General features: G+C 49.9%; 2 protein-coding genes and 2 long non-coding RNA genes across 7 annotated transcripts in view; 2 read left to right on the top strand and 2 right to left on the bottom strand.

The window, feature by feature from the left end:
* STRIP2 (striatin interacting protein 2) overlaps positions 1-4,167 on the bottom strand; it is a 68,090-nt gene extending 63,923 nt beyond the window's left edge. The window contains exon 1 of the mRNA XM_083401971.1: positions 3,954-4,167. Coding sequence (XP_083258097.1) covers positions 3,954-4,061 — 108 coding nt within the window. The 5' untranslated portion in view covers positions 4,062-4,167. The remainder of the gene's footprint in view (positions 1-3,953) is intronic.
* Positions 1-17,104, top strand: part of LOC310659301 — a 327,135-nt gene that overhangs the window by 156,146 nt on the left and 153,885 nt on the right. The gene's annotated exons all lie outside the window — the stretch shown is intronic.
* LOC310659292 overlaps positions 1-17,104 on the top strand; it is a 269,655-nt gene that overhangs the window by 143,020 nt on the left and 109,531 nt on the right. The gene's annotated exons all lie outside the window — the stretch shown is intronic.
* The window catches only part of AHCYL2 (adenosylhomocysteinase like 2), a 104,780-nt gene continuing 99,145 nt past the window's right edge, over positions 11,470-17,104 (bottom strand). For all 4 annotated transcript variants that reach the window (XM_083402081.1, XM_083402084.1, XM_083402082.1 and 1 more), the window contains 2 exons: positions 15,622-15,742; positions 11,470-14,586 (listed from right to left, as the gene is read on the bottom strand). In XM_083402081.1, the coding sequence (XP_083258207.1) occupies positions 14,580-14,586; positions 15,622-15,742 (128 nt within the window). In that variant the 3' untranslated portion in view covers positions 11,470-14,579. The remainder of the gene's footprint in view (positions 14,587-15,621; positions 15,743-17,104) is intronic.

Here is a 17,104-nt window from a genome sequence, read left to right on the forward strand (position 1 = left end):
CTTAACCTCCTCTTCTCCAGGCTAAACATGCCCAGCTCCCTTAGCCGTTCCTCATAAGGCATCGTTTCCAGGCCTTTGACCATTTTGGTTGCCCTCCTCTGGACACGTTCCAGTTTGTCAGTGTCCTTCTTGATGCAACACCAAACTTGTCCCTTAACTGGAATCAGGGTTTGAAATTCGCCGGGAGCGTTTTGCACCTGGCTATCCAGCCACCTGCGACCAAGCGAAGATGCCCGGACCATCTGGCGGCGCATGCCTGGGGATCCTTGGATCCGGACCGTCTTCACACACTAGCAACGCATCCTGCATAATTCTATCCTGCACAATCAGACCGAATTACAGGAATCAAAAAGTTGTATTGAAAAATAAGACTTTATAGCTGCCTGGCCCCCAAAATGGCAACTAGGCATTGGGTTTTGGTGGCTGGAACCCCGGTCTCAGGAGCCATTTGGTGCCTAGCTGATATATCTGAGTTTCTAACACTGATTAGAAGGGAAAAGTGGGGAGAGAGGAAGGAATATACTCATTCATGCGGTACCAAAATATGGCTGAACATGGAATCTATCAAAAGAGAGGCATGTAACTTTCCCATTTTTCCTGGAGAAGCACAGTGCATGGAAACATATTTAGAGAGAGATGACCGGAGACTGGGACGAGAGAGGACACAGCGGCAGCCTCCTCCAGATGGGGGGCTGGACTGAGCCCCTGAAGATGACATAAACACCCACACTTTAAGCTCCTACAAATGTGGAGCTTTTCGGAGACGGTTTTCCTTTCACGAGAGCAGTGGTGAGGTCACGAGCTCCAGCAGTTTGTTTCCCACAATACTCTGCTCTGCGCACAAGTATGCAAGCAACGCCATCACAATCGAAAAACCAATAAATCAATTCTAAAAATCATTAGCAACTGGGGAGTGTTTCCCCAAAGGCAAAGAACATCTATCATTCCAGCTGGAGCCAGCAAAATTTGGTCAATGAGGGCAAACAAGGATGTAAAGGGACCCCTGACCATTAGGTCCAGTCGTGGCTGACTATGGAGTTGCAGCGCTCATCTCGCTTTATTGGCCGAGGGAGCCGGCGTACAGCTTCCGGGTCATGTGGCCAGCAGGACTAAGCTGCTTCTGGCGAACCAGAGCAGCGCACGGAAACGCCGTTTACCTTCCCGCCAGAGCGGTACCTATTTATCTACTTGCACTTTGACATGCTTTCAAACTGCTAGGTTGGCAGGAGCGGGGACCGAGCAACGGGAGCTCACCCCGTCACGGGGATTTGAACCGCCGACCTTCTGATCATCAAGTCCTTGGCTCTGTGGTTTAACGCACAGCGCCACCCGTGTCCCTCAAACAAGGATGGAGTGAGGACAATTCAACCAACCCAGCTCCTGTGATCATCCTCTGAGGCCCTTCTTCGTGGGCCTCTTCCACAAGAGGTCCAGAGGGTGGCAACACAAGAGCAGGGGCTTTTCTGCAGTGGCTCCCCGTTTGTGGGATACTTTCCCCAGGGAGGCTTGTCTGGTGCCTTCCTTATACAGCTGTATCTCGGAAGTCGAACGGAATCTATTCTGGAAGTCCGTTCAACTTCCAAAACGTTCAGAAACCAAGCTGCGCTTCTGATTGGCTGCAGAAAGCTCCTGCAGCCAATCAGAAGCCGCAGAAGCCCCGTCGGACGTTCGGGTTCCAACTGATGAAGATGATGGACTATGCCAAAATGGCAAAATTGGGAAAGAGGAAGAGAAGAATTTTAAGAAGTAATGGGAAAAATTATAATGTACATAACAGAACACTGTAAACAGCTAACAACTTTGGCAGGATTTGAGTAATGCTTGTAATGTCCCAAAAAAACTGTTTAAAAAGTAGTAATTTGTTTTTCCATAAATTAAAGAAAATAAGATAAGCAGAAGGGTGGGGAAAGATTGATAACGGTAACCCTGGAAGGGCAGAGGGAAATCAATGGATTCAGAGAATTGAAGAGGTGAATGATGTGTTTGAACTGAAATTTGTTAGGTAAAACTTTATATATATACGAAATCTACGAAATCTACGAAAGCATATATATATATATATATATATATATATATATATATATATATTAGAAAAGAGATTGCACCTGGGAAATAGGTGCATCTCTTCCTCGTCCCCATTGCCTGCCCCACTTCGATCAGACTCACGTGTGCTTTCACACTTTTGCAAAGCGCCACAGCCCAACCCCAGAGTGGAAACAAACAAGACATCGGTGGGGTTTTGAGAGCGGCGGTGTCGTCGTTGTTTTGCAGAAACAGCAGCCAGTCTTTTGCTGAAGGAATCGCCCTGGCGTTAGCAAGAGGGAAGCCTCTTCCTCCTCCCCATTCCTCCGCTCTCGACATCCACAACGCACAACCCTCGATTCTCCAGCTGCTCTTGTACATTACGCACAAGGGACCTGCCTGCCTCGCTCCACACAGAGAGGGGAGGGCGTTGGAAAAAGGGGGAAGCCAGCCAGGCCAGCAAACCGGGAACAGATAATTTTCAGGGGAGGGGGGCTGCTCCACCTTGCAGAGTCCACCATTCCGTGTAAAAACCCCTGCCGAAAAAGAGAGTTTGGCGAACAGATGAGCGCAGGGACACGAGGATTTCAGATGCGCAAAAGCGCGCAAGCTTGGATCAGAACGGGAGGTGGACGGAGGCGCAGGGAAGACAAGACTCATTCACAAAACAGGAGCTGTTTTACTCCATCCTAAAGGAGCTAGGGGAAGTATTCGCCCCCCCCCCCGCCCAAGTATCTGGGGAGGGCGGGATATAAATAAAATTTTATTATTTATTATTATCTTCCAGAAGCAGAAAATAGGGCGAGTTAAGGTTCCACGAAAGCAGCAGAATGTTCACCCGTCCCTGTGAGAATCAAGCAAAAGAAGGACCCCCCCCCCCCATCTCAGAAATCCAGGGAATTTCTCTGCAAGGAGCCCCCACCTCGCCAGGCTCAGGACGAATCCTGCCCAGCTTCCAAGGGCAACACATTCGAATCTGGGGGCTGCCGGGCACTACCAGCCCCATACTCTCTCCAAATCCCCCCCCCCCCAATTTTGCTATTTTTCTTTCCCCCATTTTAAGCCAGCCCCTCCAACTGCCCCCACCGGAGCTCTCCTGAGCGTCACCCCAAAACTCCCCACCCCGCATCCCCGCGCCCCACCGACGGGGGGTTTTCTCCCCCAACCCAAAGAAGCCGTCACCACCCTCCTGACCAGAAAGACCCCCAACCACCCGCTTCTCTCCACTGCGCCGCCAGACCCTCCCCTTTGCAGGCGCCCCTCTGGCTGCCCCCAAAGCCGGCTCTTTCTCTCTTCCCCGCCACCCCACAAGTCTGCAGCCCCATCGTGACACCCCCGGACACAGCTCTCCTTCTCCAACACCAGCAGGAACCCACCTGCCTTTTCCCTCCCGCCCCACAACGACCCCGCAGGGTAGGCTGCCAAGGCACCGTCCCTCTTGGGGGGTGCTCTGCCTAACTCACCCCCCCAATATACTTATATTTATATGTACGCTCCAGGATGGCACACCCCACCCCAAATCCACCAGGAATCTTCCCCCCCCCTCAAAATTAATGGCCCCACAATGTCCCCGCAGGGTAGGCTGCCAAGGCACCGTCCCTCTTGGGGGGAGCTCTGCCTACCTCACCCCAAATATATAAATATATATATGCGCTCCAGGATGGCACACCCCACCACAAATCCACCAGGAGTCTCCCCCCCAAAAAAAATTAATTGCCCCACAACGTCCCCGCAGGGTAGGCTGCCAAGGCACCGTCCGTCCTGGGGGGTGCTCTGCCTACCTCCCCCCTAAATATATATATATATTTATATATATTTTAAATATATATTTCTATTTATATATATATTTAGGGGGGAGGTAGGCAGAGCATATATATATCCACCAGGAGTCTCGACCCCCCCTCCAAAATAATAAATTAATTAATTGCCACCTCTGACTCCTTCCGCTGGCTCCTGAAGAGCTCCCTGCCCTTGGTCGGGGGCTGAGCCTTGCCCTTGCCCGGCGCCCCGTTGGCGCCTCCTGCGCCGGGCTCCTCCATGCCGCCCCGGAGAGCCACCCGCCTGGATCTCAGGACGATCGCGGCGCCGCAGACAGACACGTGCGCGGCTGGCACAGGCACTTCCCTGCCCGGGCGCCGGAGCCACGCCCCCCCGCGGCCCCATTGGCCGGCCGCCGGCCGAGGGAGGAGCCGGGCGCGCACACCCCCTCGCGGCGATTGGCCGCGGCGGGAAGGAGGGAGACACCTGTTGGGAGAACTGTAACCAGGGCAGACGGAGGAAAAGGGGGCGGGGCGAGGGGCGGGGCTCGCCGGTTGCTTTGCCATCGCCCGGCTTGCGTTTCGATTCACCTCTGAGCATGTCCAGAGTGCCCTGCAGCGCAGCTGGAGAGGCCGCGATGCAGCCAGGGCCTTGCAAGGACATTGAATTGCAGAATTAGTTCAAGCTCTGGTTTTCCCAGTAGTGATGTATGGAAGTGAGAGCTGGACCATAAAGAAGGCTGATCGCTGAAGAATGGATGCTTCTGAATTCTGGTGCTGGAAGAAGAAGAGTTTCGATTTGATATCCCTCTTTATCACTACCCTAAGGAGTCTCAAAGTGGCTCACAATCTCATTTCCCTTTCTCCCCCACTACAAACACTGAGGTGAGCGAGGCTGAGAGACTTCAGAGAAGTGTGACTGGCCCAAGGTCACCCAGCAGCTGCATGTGGAGGAGCGGGGAATCGAACCCGGTTCCCCACTACAGCTCTTAACCACTACACCACACTGGCTCTTGAGAGTCCCATGGACTGCAAGAAGACCAAACCTCTCCATTCTGAAGGAAATCAGCCCTGAGTGCTCACTGGAAGGACAGATCCTGAAGCTGAGGCTCCAAGACTTTGGCCACCTCATGAGAACAGAAGACTCCCTGGAAAAGACCCTGATGTTGGGAAAGATGGAGGGCGCAAGGAGAAGGGGACGACAGAGGATGAGATGGTGGGACAGTGTTCTCGAAGCTACCAGCATGAGTTTGACCAAACTGCGGGAGGCAGTGGAAGACAGGAGTGCCTGGCGTGCTCTGGTCCAGGGGGCCACGAAGAGTCGGACACGACTAAACAACTAAACAACAACAACATCCTCCCTGCAATGCAGGGATCACACCCTGGCAGGTGGCCACTGGACCCCCCTCTATCAGATATTCTCTTACTTGCCTTTTCTCTAAACTGAAAGAACTCACAAAGTATAGAATCGGAGAATTCCATAGTACAGGCACCCCCAAACTCGGCCCTCCAGATGTTTTGGGACTACAACTCCCATCATCCTTAGCTAACAGGACCAGTGGTCAGGGATGATGGGAATTGTAGTCCCAAAACATCTGGAGGGAGGGCTGAGTTTGGGGGTGCCTGCCCTAGTTGGAAGGGGACCCCCAAGGGGCATCTAGTCCAACCCCCTGAAGTGTAGGAATCTCAGCTAAAGAATCACCTGACCTCATCTGGTGGGAGCTGCATGGAGCTTTCCACTAAAGCAGGCACCCCCAAACTCAGCCCTCCCTCCAGATGTTTTGGGACTACAATTCCCATCATCCCTGACCACTGGTCCTGTTAGCTAGGGATGATGGGAGTTGTAGTCCCAAAACACCTGGAGGGAGGGCTTAGTTTGGGGGGTGACTGCACTAAAGCTCCTGGCTCATCAGTCCCTGAGGGTTTTCTTGGCGCTCGCAACAGATTCCTCCAGCCTCCAGCAATGGAGTCCTAGTCCTTGAGAGAATCAAGCCTGAGGACGTGATCCTTGGAAGTTTGCCCTTGAGATCTAGCGATAATAGCTCAACCTGGAGCCCTTGATAAGAGGCCACTGAAGCAGAGAAAGCAAAGGAAGCGATCTCACCCTTCTCTTGGGCAAGGAGCTGAAGGACATCTGTGGTTTGCTCAACTTCAGCAGTTAAAACCAAATCTGTAAGTGGGTCTTATCCACAGGCCTTGAGAGTCGAGGCAGTGGATCCACATCTAAGCAGCACTTCTTTTTTTTCCATGGGGGGGCACCATGGGGCAGCCCCAACACCTGTCTGTAGCACAACTCACAGGCCAGTTCTCCTGCTATGCCCCACGGAGGACCTTAATAGCAACACCCTAGAGGCCCAGGGCCCTAAGGAAGTCAGATTAGCCTTAGCCAGAGCCAGGGCCTTTTCAGTACTGGCCCCGGCCTGGTGGAACACTCTGTCTCATGAGACCAGGGCCCTGCAGGATCTGATTTCTTTCCGCAGGGCCTGAAGAGTTGTTCCGCCTGGCCTTTGGCTTGGAATCAACTTGATTCCCTCCCCCTCTATCCTTTTTCCTTTCTCCTTCTGTGTTGGAACTCCTATTTGGGGACTTCCCTGGCTTTTTTCTGGCTCCAAGATTTTATTTTTATTTTTACAATTTATCTATCAAGTAGCTCCTAAAAACAGGAGTGAGAAACCTTGTTCAGTCCCAGGGTCTCATTCCCAAGTATAAACCTTCTGTGGTCCACATGCTTGTGGGATGTGAGGCAGCGGAAACGAGAGCTGATCTTTGTGTAGCTCAGCCTTGTTTCATAAAATCATAGAATTGTACAGTCGGAAGGGACCTGAGGGTCATCTAGTCCAACCCCCTGGAAGGCAGGAATCTCAAGCATCCATGACAGATGGCCACCCAACATCTGCTTAAAAATCTCCAAGGAAGCAGAGTCTGCCACCTTCTGAGGGAGACAGTTCCACCGTCAAACACTTACCGTCAGAAAGTTCTGCATGTTTAGTCGGAATCTCCTTGATTGCAAATTGAATCCATTGGTTTGAGTTCTACCCTACAGAGCAGGAGAAATCCAGCTTGCTCCATGTGACAGTCCTTGAGATGTTTGAAGATGAATATATTGAATATTCATATTGAATATGAGGCTTGGGAGAAATTGTGGAATGAGGGTCTAAAATTTACGGTGTGCACCACCTTGAAGCTGGACCATCAAGAAGGCTGATCGCGGAAGAATTGATGCTTTTGAATTATGGTGCTGGAGGAGACTCTTGAGAGTCCCATGGACTGCAAGAAGATCCAACCTCTCCATTCTGAAGGAAATCAGCCCTGAGTGCTCACTGTAAGGACAGATCCTGAAGCTGAGGCTCCAAGACTTTGGCCACCTTATGAGAAGAGAAGACTCCCTGGAAAAGACCCTGGTGTTGGGAAAGATGGAGGGCACAAGGAGAAGGGGATGACGGAGGACGAGATGGTTGGATAGTGTTCTCGAAGCTACAAACATGAGTTTGACCAAACTGCGGGAGGCAATGGAAGACAGGAGTGCCTGGTGTGCTCTGGTCCAGGGGGTCACGAAGAGGCAGACACAACTAAACAACTAAACAACAACAACAACAACAACACCTTGAAGGAGAATGTAATGTAAATGATGTTCCGCTGGTACTTAACACCTGTCAAGCTAGCAAAGATGTATAGAATGAGCAGTAAAGTACCGTATTTTTCGCCCTATAGGACGCACTTTTTCCCCTCCAAAAATGAAGGGGAAATCTGGGTGCGTCCTATGGGGCGAATGCAGGCTTCGCGGACCTCTCCGCTAGCAGCGGGAACGCTCCCGCTGCTGGCGGAGAGGTGCCTGCATGCGGAAGCCTGCGCGCGCTGAGCTCAGCGCGCCCAGGCTTCGCGGACCTCTCCGCTAGCAGCGGGAGCGCTCCCGCTGCTGGCGGAGACGTGCCTGCATGCCGAAGCCTGCGCGCGCTGAGCTCAGCGCGCCCAGGCTTCGCGGACCTCTCCGCTAGCAGCGGGAGCGCTCCCGCTGCTGGCGGAGAGGTGCCTGCATGCCGAAGCCTGCGCGCGCTGAGCTCAGCGCGCCCAGGCTTCGCGGACCTCTCCGCTAGCAGCGGGAGCGCTCCCGCTGCTGGCGGAGAGGTGCCTGCATGCCGAAGCCTGCGCGCGCTGAGCTCAGCGCGTCCAGGCTTCGCGGACCTCTCCGCTAGCAGCGGGAGCCAGCACTGGGCTCCCACGGCTTGCAGAGAGCTGCCTGTTTGGGCGCTGGGGTCGGGGGAAGCTCGGGCTTCCCCAACCCCGCGCCTGGGGGGGAAATAATTTTTTTCCTTTATTTCCCCCCCAAAAAACTAGGTGCGCCTTATGGGACGGTGCGTCCTATAGGGCGAAAAATACGGTATGTTGGAAATGTAAAGTGAAAGATGGAGATTTTTTCCACATGTGGTGGACATGTGAGAAAATGAAACAATTTTGGGATATGATTTATAACGAGCTGAAAAAGATATTTAAATATACCTTCCCAAAAAAAACGGAAGCTTTTTTGCTAGGCTTGATAGATGAAGAAATAGGAAAAGTAGACCAGAGATTATTCATGTATGCCACAACGGCTGCTAGAATTTTGGCAGCACAAAAATGAAAGACACAGGAATTACCCACATTGTAGGAGTGGCAGACAAAAATGGTAGAATATGCAGAATTAGCAAAACTGACTTACAGGATCCGTAACTAAGAGGAAACAAAGTTCAGAAGAGAGTGGAGTAAAGTTGTGGAATATATAAGTAATAATCGCAGAAGTTTAAAGACTGTAGCAGGATTAAAATAAATCTAATTAAGAATCTATTAAGAAACTGCGGAAAGAAAAGTGGAAATTGAAAACCTGTTGAAGGGAGGGAGGGAAGTCTGCGCTCGGCAGAGCGATGAAAAAATAAGTGGGTATAAGATCATGGAATCTCATTGTATTTGGTTTGTTTGACTTACGTTAAAGAAACATCAATAAAAATGCATATTTTTTTTAAAAAAGAGATATTTGAAGATGGCTCTCATATCTCCTCTGTTTTCCAGGCTAAACATACCCAGTTCCTTCAACCATTCCTCATCAGGCTAGCTTTCCAGGCCCTTGATCACCTAGGCTGCCCTCCTCTACACACCTTCCACCTTCTTGATATCCTCTTTAAATTGTGGTGCCCAGAACTGGACACTGTATTCTAGGTGTGGTCTGACCAAGGAGCAGTAATATACCGTATTTTTCACTCTATAAGACCATAAGATGCACCTAGTTCTTGCAGGAGGAAAACAAGAGGGGAAAAATTCTGAATCTCAGAAGACAGAACAGCAAGAGGGATCACTGTGCAGAGAAAGCAGCAATCCCTCTTGCTGTTCTGGCTTCTGGGATAGCTGCGCAGCCTGCATTCGCTCCATAAGACGCACACACATTTCCCCTTACTTTTTAGGAGGGAAAAAGTGAGTCTTATAGAGCAAAAAATACGGTAATCTCTTCCCTTGATCTGGATACCGGACCTGTGAGGGGCGTGGCCTGGATAAAGGGGGCGTGGCCTGGATAAAGGGGCATGGCCAGCAGAGCACCTTGGCAGCTTGAAATCGGCTTACAGGGCCCCCATCCTGTTTCTCACCCCCAACACAAAGCTTGACAGAAGCCTTAAGCGGAGCTGACAAGATGCTAAAGTTCCAAGATGGAAAAAGGTTTCAAGTCGCCATCGACCCGCAGCCTCTCTTCACTAGGGAAGCCGCAAAGCGTTGAGCAAACCTCAGCCGGCCTCCCGTGCTGAATTATTCAAACCCCTTCCATTACTTACCCAGATAAGTGGGCTGCAGCGAGAGATGAGCTGATGCCACAGCTTATTAAAACTTTGCTGACTCCAAGGACATGCAAAGACTGACCCTCTTTGTTGTTCTTGGCGGGCGATGGCTCTTCCAGCGCTGCAAGATGGGAGAAGGTCGCGCAGGTTTCTCAAGATTTTTCACAGATTCAGGCGATGCCGCTAAGTGGAGGTGGGGAATCGGCAGCTCTTCGAATGCCCTTGGAGGGCAACTGCTTCCCTATCCCACCCCAGTCTTCAAAGCCTCTTATCTTCCCAAGTTCCCATTGGCTAAGCTGCAGAACCTGGGCAGCAGGTGTGATAAGCTTGCAGCAGAGCTTTTCTAGGGCAATTTGCACACAGAGAGCAGCAATAAGCCCACAAGGCTTTGCTCACGGGCACAATTAAGATTGGTTCCAGCAATCAGGATTTGGAAAGAGGGAGGAATCCCACGCAGCTTAAGAGCCAAAACATTCCCCACTCCCATAACACAGGGACATTCAATAATAATAATAATAATAATAATAATAATAGTAGTAGTAGTAGTAATAATAATAATAATGATGATGATAATAATAATAATAATAATAATAATAATATATTTATACCCCGCCCATCTGGCTGGGCTTCCCCAGCCACTCTGGGCAGCTTCCAACAAAGTATTAAAATACAGTGGTCCATTAAACGTTAAAAGCTTCCCTGAACGGGGCTGCCTTCAGATGTCTTCTAAAAGTATGGTAGTTGTTGTTCTATTTGACATCTGATGGGAGGGCGTTCCACAGGACGGGTGCCACCACCGAGAAGGCCCTCTGCCTGGTTCCCTGTAATTTGGTTTCTCGCAGCGAGGGAACCGCCAGAAGGCCCTCAGCGCTGGACCTCAGTGTCCGGGCAGAACGATGGGGGTGGAGATGCTCCATCAAGTATACTGGACCGAGGCCGTTTAGGGCTTTAAAGGTCAGCACCAACACATTGAATTGTGCTTGCAAAAGTACTGGGAGCCAATGTAGGTCTTTCAGGACTGGTGTTATACAGTCTTGGCGGCCGCTCCCAGTCACCAGTCTAGCTGCCACATTCTGGATTAGTTGTATTTTCTGGGTCACCTTCAAAGGCAGCCCCACATAGAGCGCATTGCAGTAGTCCAAGCGAGAGATAACTAGAGCATGCGCCACTCTGGAGAGACAGTCTGTGAAACTGTGAAACTATTCCCGCCCCCCGCCCCCACTACCCCAGGGTGGGTTCAGGATCAAAGGTGGCCACAGGGTGTTATTCTGCAATAGTTTTGCAACATTCAACACGTGCATTTTGCTGCTTCCTTTTCCTTCATTCTCACCTAACTGCCTGGGGCGCCTGAATTTCCTTTGCATTGGGACTTGGGAGGCCTCCCTCATTTCTGTCTCAATCGTCACAGGGAACCTAACGCACTGCCAAAAACTTCTGAAAGACTCATTTGGATTTTACAATATTTTATTTATTTTTGAGATTACAGAGTCCTTATTGCTGATCTAATACAATCACTCAGACATTAATATTTAAAACATCCTTTTTCGAAAATATTATAATCTCATAAGTTTTTTTTTATTTTTAAACTTCCTTATTGGAGAATTATGACATGATTTTTGTTTTCCTGGTTTCAGATATTCGGATCGCAATTTGCCGCTTTTCCTTATGACGCGTTTTGTTTTGCTGGTGTCTCCTACCTGTCTTTTTTAAATAGTCTTTGAAATGTTACATTAGAAAATAAAACATTTATTACACTTGCTTAAAATTTAGAGATGATCACAGAAGTATGGCGATTCCAGACTGATTGGGAAATGCTGAGCAAGCAAAATCGCTTTACAGACAAAAAAAATAAAACGAAAATAAGCAGAACACAGAGGAAGATTTTTTTAAAAAAGAAAAGAAAATCAGAGGAGATAAAACTCTTTCTGTGGGACATTTCTGTTTGTTCCCTCCCGCCATTCTCTACATCAAAGATAAAAATGATTTAGCGCGAACAAATTTAAAAACGAGGACAGCACCATCACACGCTCTAGCTAGCGACAGACCCTGAACAGGTGACCCCCTTTTCCCCACCTGACTGCACCCACCCCTTTCAAGTCACACACTTTTGGGGTCACATGGCAGAAGGGTTGTCTCTTGCCTGGAGAAGTGGGAGGGTATATCATGCTTGGTAGGTGAGACACTGGGTGGGTGAGAGGGCCTTGGACCGACCCTAGCAGCATCCGTCTGCCTAATGACTGGAGCCATATTTCTTGTAGCGGGTTCAACGCTGCTCCATCTAAGAGGACAAGACAGGCCTTGCCAGACTAAGTCAAGGATCAGGGCCTTTGGGGGGGGCAGCAAACAAAGGTGGCCTTGCACTTTGTGATATTCCAAAGTCCATGTGGAAGAACATACAACTCAAGAGTCAGGGGGAGGAGGGAGGTGAATTCACACAGCCATTTCCCCCACTGCAGAAGTGAATGCAGCCCCCAGCATGAGATGGTGGCCCGGATCCCGAATCTTTCCCAATTTCCTTGCCACTTGCTCCCCAAGTGTCCTGGGGGGTCTGGGCAGGCAGAACGTCCCTGGCAGTTCCTCCTCAAGGACTCAGGCACCACACATACCAGACAGATGAAGTCAAGCAGGTGCAAACTATACTCAAGAGAAGCAAAATAATGTGTTTTGTTTCTTGAAAAGTTAAGAACGAACCCAGTTTGTGTTAAAAGCAACAAAACTGCCCAACAGCCCCTTCCTATAGAGGTCATCACTGGTATTACAAAACGCACGACCAGATTTTTAAGAGATGAAGACTCACACAGTCAGACTCTTCGCATAGCCATGCCCTCCGGAAATAACCTTTAGTCGGACTAACCTTTGCTACTGAAAACATGAAGGATGTACAGAGACTGGGAAGATTTCCACAGAAAGCCAGACAGGCCCCCACAACTAGTTCTGCAACTCTCGGCACCCCATTTTCTCTTTTCTTCTCCTCTGCTCCCCCCGCCCCCACGGCAAAAGCTTAAGTCTTAAATTAACAGAAGCTTTGCTCCTTGCTCTGCCCCACCTTCTCCTGACTCCACCGGAAGACTTTTTCTTTCCCCGTTTTCAAGCTATCTCCTGATAGGAAATTTGCTCTGCTGTTGCTCTGACACACTCAGGTAGCAGATCAGATGCACAAGCTGAGTTCTTTCAGCGAAAGGTAAGCAATCCCTGAATCCAGGTCTATCGTGAGCCCATCCGAAGGTGGGATTCATTCCCTCTTTCCTGGTGAAATGAATAAAATGTATTCGAATGGGTCCCTGGCTGCAACTGTGCCAATTTGGAGCGTTAATAATCGTAGAAAAAGAAAAATCTATGGCTGCAGTGCCAGAATAATACCAGCATGGAGACACACAAAAGGAAAAAAACAACTGCAAGAGGAATATTGGTCTGGATGCAGCCTGAGGTTGTCTTGCCTGAATCTGAGGACACCAGAAGTGCCTGGCTCCTGGATTAACCCAAAGCCAGTATCCTGTTTCCACCAGATGCCCCGGTGAGAAGCGCCCAGGCAGGACCTGAGAGCAGCTGCGCTCTTTTCATAGGACACCGTGAAGCCTGGGGCAGTCCAATGGAAAGGCAAAATCAGTTTGGGTGGGGTTTCCCTTTAGAGCAGAATCGGGACACAACAGGAACGACCCAGCAGGAAAATCCCCACACAAGGCGCTTTCAAAATGGATCGCGGGAGACATGCAAGGCCAAGGAAGCTCAAGGCTCATCCATTTCAATGTGCCTTGCCCAGGAAATGTTCCCACTGGCTCAGGTCCAGCATCAACGACAAATGCACCCCTGGTTCGCTTCACGCTAACAGAACCTGCTCTGCTCCTGCGAACAACTGGAAAGCAGATTTGAGTTTGTGCAAACGAATGCCCGGGTCACGTTTGCAGGATGTTGACGGCGCCTGTTTAAAAAGCAACAGCTGCCCAACCGGGGGTGGGAGAGACTTGGACGTTTCCTAAAACCAAATACAGGTGGATCTCAAAGTCTATTCTCAGCAAGGACTACAATCCCTTGGCACAGAGAGGAGGACCGTGGGACGAGAAGGGTTCTCGCTAGCAGGCCTGCCAGCGTTCTGCTGCCCTGTTCCGCAGGGGCTGAGACAAGTTGCTTGGCTGCTTAGCGTCAGGATGAGCACGTAATGCCCCAACACCACAAGTCCTGCAAGAATGAAGCTTTGGTAGGCATAGGGAGGGAGGGAGCTCGTCGCAACTTGCATATAAAACCTGCAAGGCTATTGCAGAAGCACAACAATGATCTTATGCAAAAAAGGGTGCCTGCTCCACAGACCCCAGCAAGGTAGGTGTGGGGGGGGGGGGAGAGAGAGGAGGGGGCCACATTTGCCTGGCCTGCTCTCCAGAAACTGCCCCTCCCCTTTGCACAAGCAGCTAAATTCAGAACACGGTTTCCCCCGCAATGAGGTTGTCTTAGCAGCATGTGGAGCGGACTTGTGAGGCTTCCACGTTAAAGCAAATCTGCAGCCACTTTCCCAACTGCCATGGCAAAAACACAAGAGAAACAGAGGGAGAGAGAAGCGAAGAGTGATGGCCCCCCGCTCTCTCACGCCCATCCAACTTTGGCTGCCCTCTTCCAGCCCCCTTTGTTAATTTGCACACTGGATTAGACATAACAGTGATAACAAGATTGCTTGAAGCTGACATAATCTGCGGCAAAATTCATTTGGCCAAACAATCTCTCTCCTTCCCCCAGCTTTCCCCCAACTACAGCTTTCCACTCCCCACCCCCCAAAAAACCACCCCTCAAAGTCCATCATCTCACAGTCCCATGGCAGTTTAAAAAACACCATTGGCAGAGGCCGCATTTACAGTATTCTAGTTTAATAAATAAATAACCTAACACACTGTGTACTACGGCAGCAAGCCTGGTTCTATGTTGAGAAGCTTGTACTGGTTTGTCCTGCACGGTAGCCGAGAGAGGTCTTGAGGTTTTTGCTCCTCCTCTTCCTTCCAGCTACAGCCACAGGAAATTAATACCTGTGTAAAAATAATAATCACAAAACAACTGGATTATAACCCCAAAGCATTCACCTTCTTTTTCCTTCAAGAGATGGGGGTGGGGTGGGGGTTGAGGAGAAAGGGCTGCAATGCAATGCTCTTATAATTTGCTCTCGTAACATCTGAGCTCTTTTCTCATCTTCTAATTCCCGCTGCACTCTAAATCAGAACGAACACTTTTGGGACGAGTGTAGGTGGTTTAGCTCTGTAGGTAAGTGAATGCATTTCATTCAATTAAACTGCGCTAGTAAAGCGATTGCAAGTTCTTGGGAGCAGAAAGTTTCAGTGAAGCCCACCAAGCTCAAATTACGTTCCTCTTGGGACACAGGCTTCTATCCTCACCCCAAACAAAGAGATGACTCTGGAAGCTACTGAATTCTTGGGATCTAGCTGAATCAGGGGTGCAATAAATGAGGGACTCAGGTGTCTTTACACTGGCACCTCTGGTTACGAACTTAATTCGTTTTGGAGGTCCATTCTTAACCTAAACCGTTCTTAACCTGAGGTTCCACTTTAGCTAATGGGGCCTCCTGCTGCCGCCGCCGCGCGATTTCTGTTCTCATCCTGGGGCAAAGTTCTTAGCCCAAGGTACTACTTCTGGGTTAGCAGAGTCTGTAACCTGAGGTGTTTGTAACCTGATATGTTTGTAACCTGAGATACCACTGCACTGTTAAACTAGGCTTTTGTAGCTGGGGGGGTCATTGCCCGCTGGATCTAGTTCTGTTTCCTTCATGCTGCTAAGTGACTGCAAACTGTAATCTTTCACTGTAGACTGAGTCTATAACCTTCAGCCAAAACGCCTGCCATAACTGAGGATCTGGTACGTGCTCACACTGACATGAGCTGGAGAAATATAAAGGCCTCGTTGTGCCTTTATGGTCTCCTCACCTCCTGCCCTACAGCCCAACAAGCACAGACTCTGAAACAACCCCCAGATCTCCAGAATATACCACATTATTGGGGGGGGGCAGGGGGGGAGGTTTCCTGATTTTTATTTTAACAAAAGGGAAGCACCTGTAGTAGTTTGGTTTGAAAGGCCCGTGTTTATTTAGACCCAAGTATTTCGCTTGCTCATCCGAAAGCTCCGTCAGGTGTGCGTCGAATGTTGGGAGATGAAGACTTGCCACGTACTCATCTGAAAAGGGAAAAGCAGCCCTGGTTAAGTCCGTGCGGCTGCAGGAAGACTCCAACCTCCCACAATGCAACTGGGCGGGATGGAAACAAAACTCAGCAAAATCCATAGCAGCAAAAAAACAAAACAAAACTCAAAACACTCAGGGCTGCCTTGGCAGTTACCATAATCAGAAAAGCAACGAAGAGAAAACGGACCCCTCATTCCTAGATGGCTGGGATGATGGATATGGCTGGGACTTTTTAGACGCCAGAAATGATAGAGGAGCTGAAAGGCCACAGGCTCCCTATCCCTGGCCCAATAGCAGTGGACTCGTAATCTGCTGAACCGGGTTCGATTCCCCGCCCCTCCACATGCAGCTGCTGGGTGACCTTGGGCTAGTCATACTTCTCTGAAATCTCTCGGGAGAAAGGGAAAGGAGATCGTTAGCCGCTTTGAGACTCCTTAGGGTAGTGATAAAGCGGGATATCAAATCTAAACTCTTCTTCTTCTTCTTTTACCACTCATTTCTTCAGAGACTGCAGACTTCCTTCCCCAGCCTCATCTCAAAGGATTCTTGCCCCCCCAGACCCGGCCAGTGGGGGTGGAGTCAGTCAGAGGGGCTGGGGTTTGCGGCCTTTGTCTCCTGGTGACAAGCGGCAGGCTAGCTGCAATGAGACCCTGAAGCTGAGCTGGACATGGCACTGACTGCTGCCGTCCGCTGTGCCCTTGGCGCTGGGACTGGCTCCCATCGGACTGTGTAGTCAGTTCATTTCTCCAAGGGTTACCAGCCTCCAGCTTCCTTTTGAGGACAGCGAGGTGATCTCTATTGCCACATAACACCGGTCTTGAAAGACCTACATTGGCTCCCAGTACGTTTCCGAGCACCATTCAAAGTGTTGGTGCTGATCTTTAAAGCCCTAAACGGCCTCAGTCCAATAGACCTGAAGGAGCGTCTCCGCCCCTATCGTTCTGCCTGGACACTGAGGTCCACCTCTGAAGGCCTTCTGGCGGTTCCCTCCCTGTGAGAAGCAAAGCTACAGGGAACCAGGCAGAGGGCCTTCTTGGTGGTGGCACCCGCCCTGTGGAACAGTCTCCCAGCAGATGTCAAAGAGATAAACAATCACCCGACATTTAGAAGACTTCAGGGAAGTTTTTAATGTGTGACATATTAATGTATTTTTAATCTTTGTTGGAAGCCGCCCAGAGTGGCTGGCGAAACTCAGCCAGATGGGCGGGGTATAAAGAATAAATTATTATTATTATTATTATTATTACTATTATTACAGTGGTGCCTTGCAAGACGAAATTAATTCGTTCTGCGAGTTTTTTCGTTGTACGAGTTTTTTCGTCTTGCGAAGCACCACTGCATTTAAACACTGACAA

Source organism: Podarcis tiliguerta (genome assembly GCF_965153285.1).
Source record: "Podarcis tiliguerta genome assembly, chromosome: 10".
Lineage (NCBI taxonomy): Eukaryota > Metazoa > Chordata > Lepidosauria > Squamata > Lacertidae > Podarcis > Podarcis tiliguerta.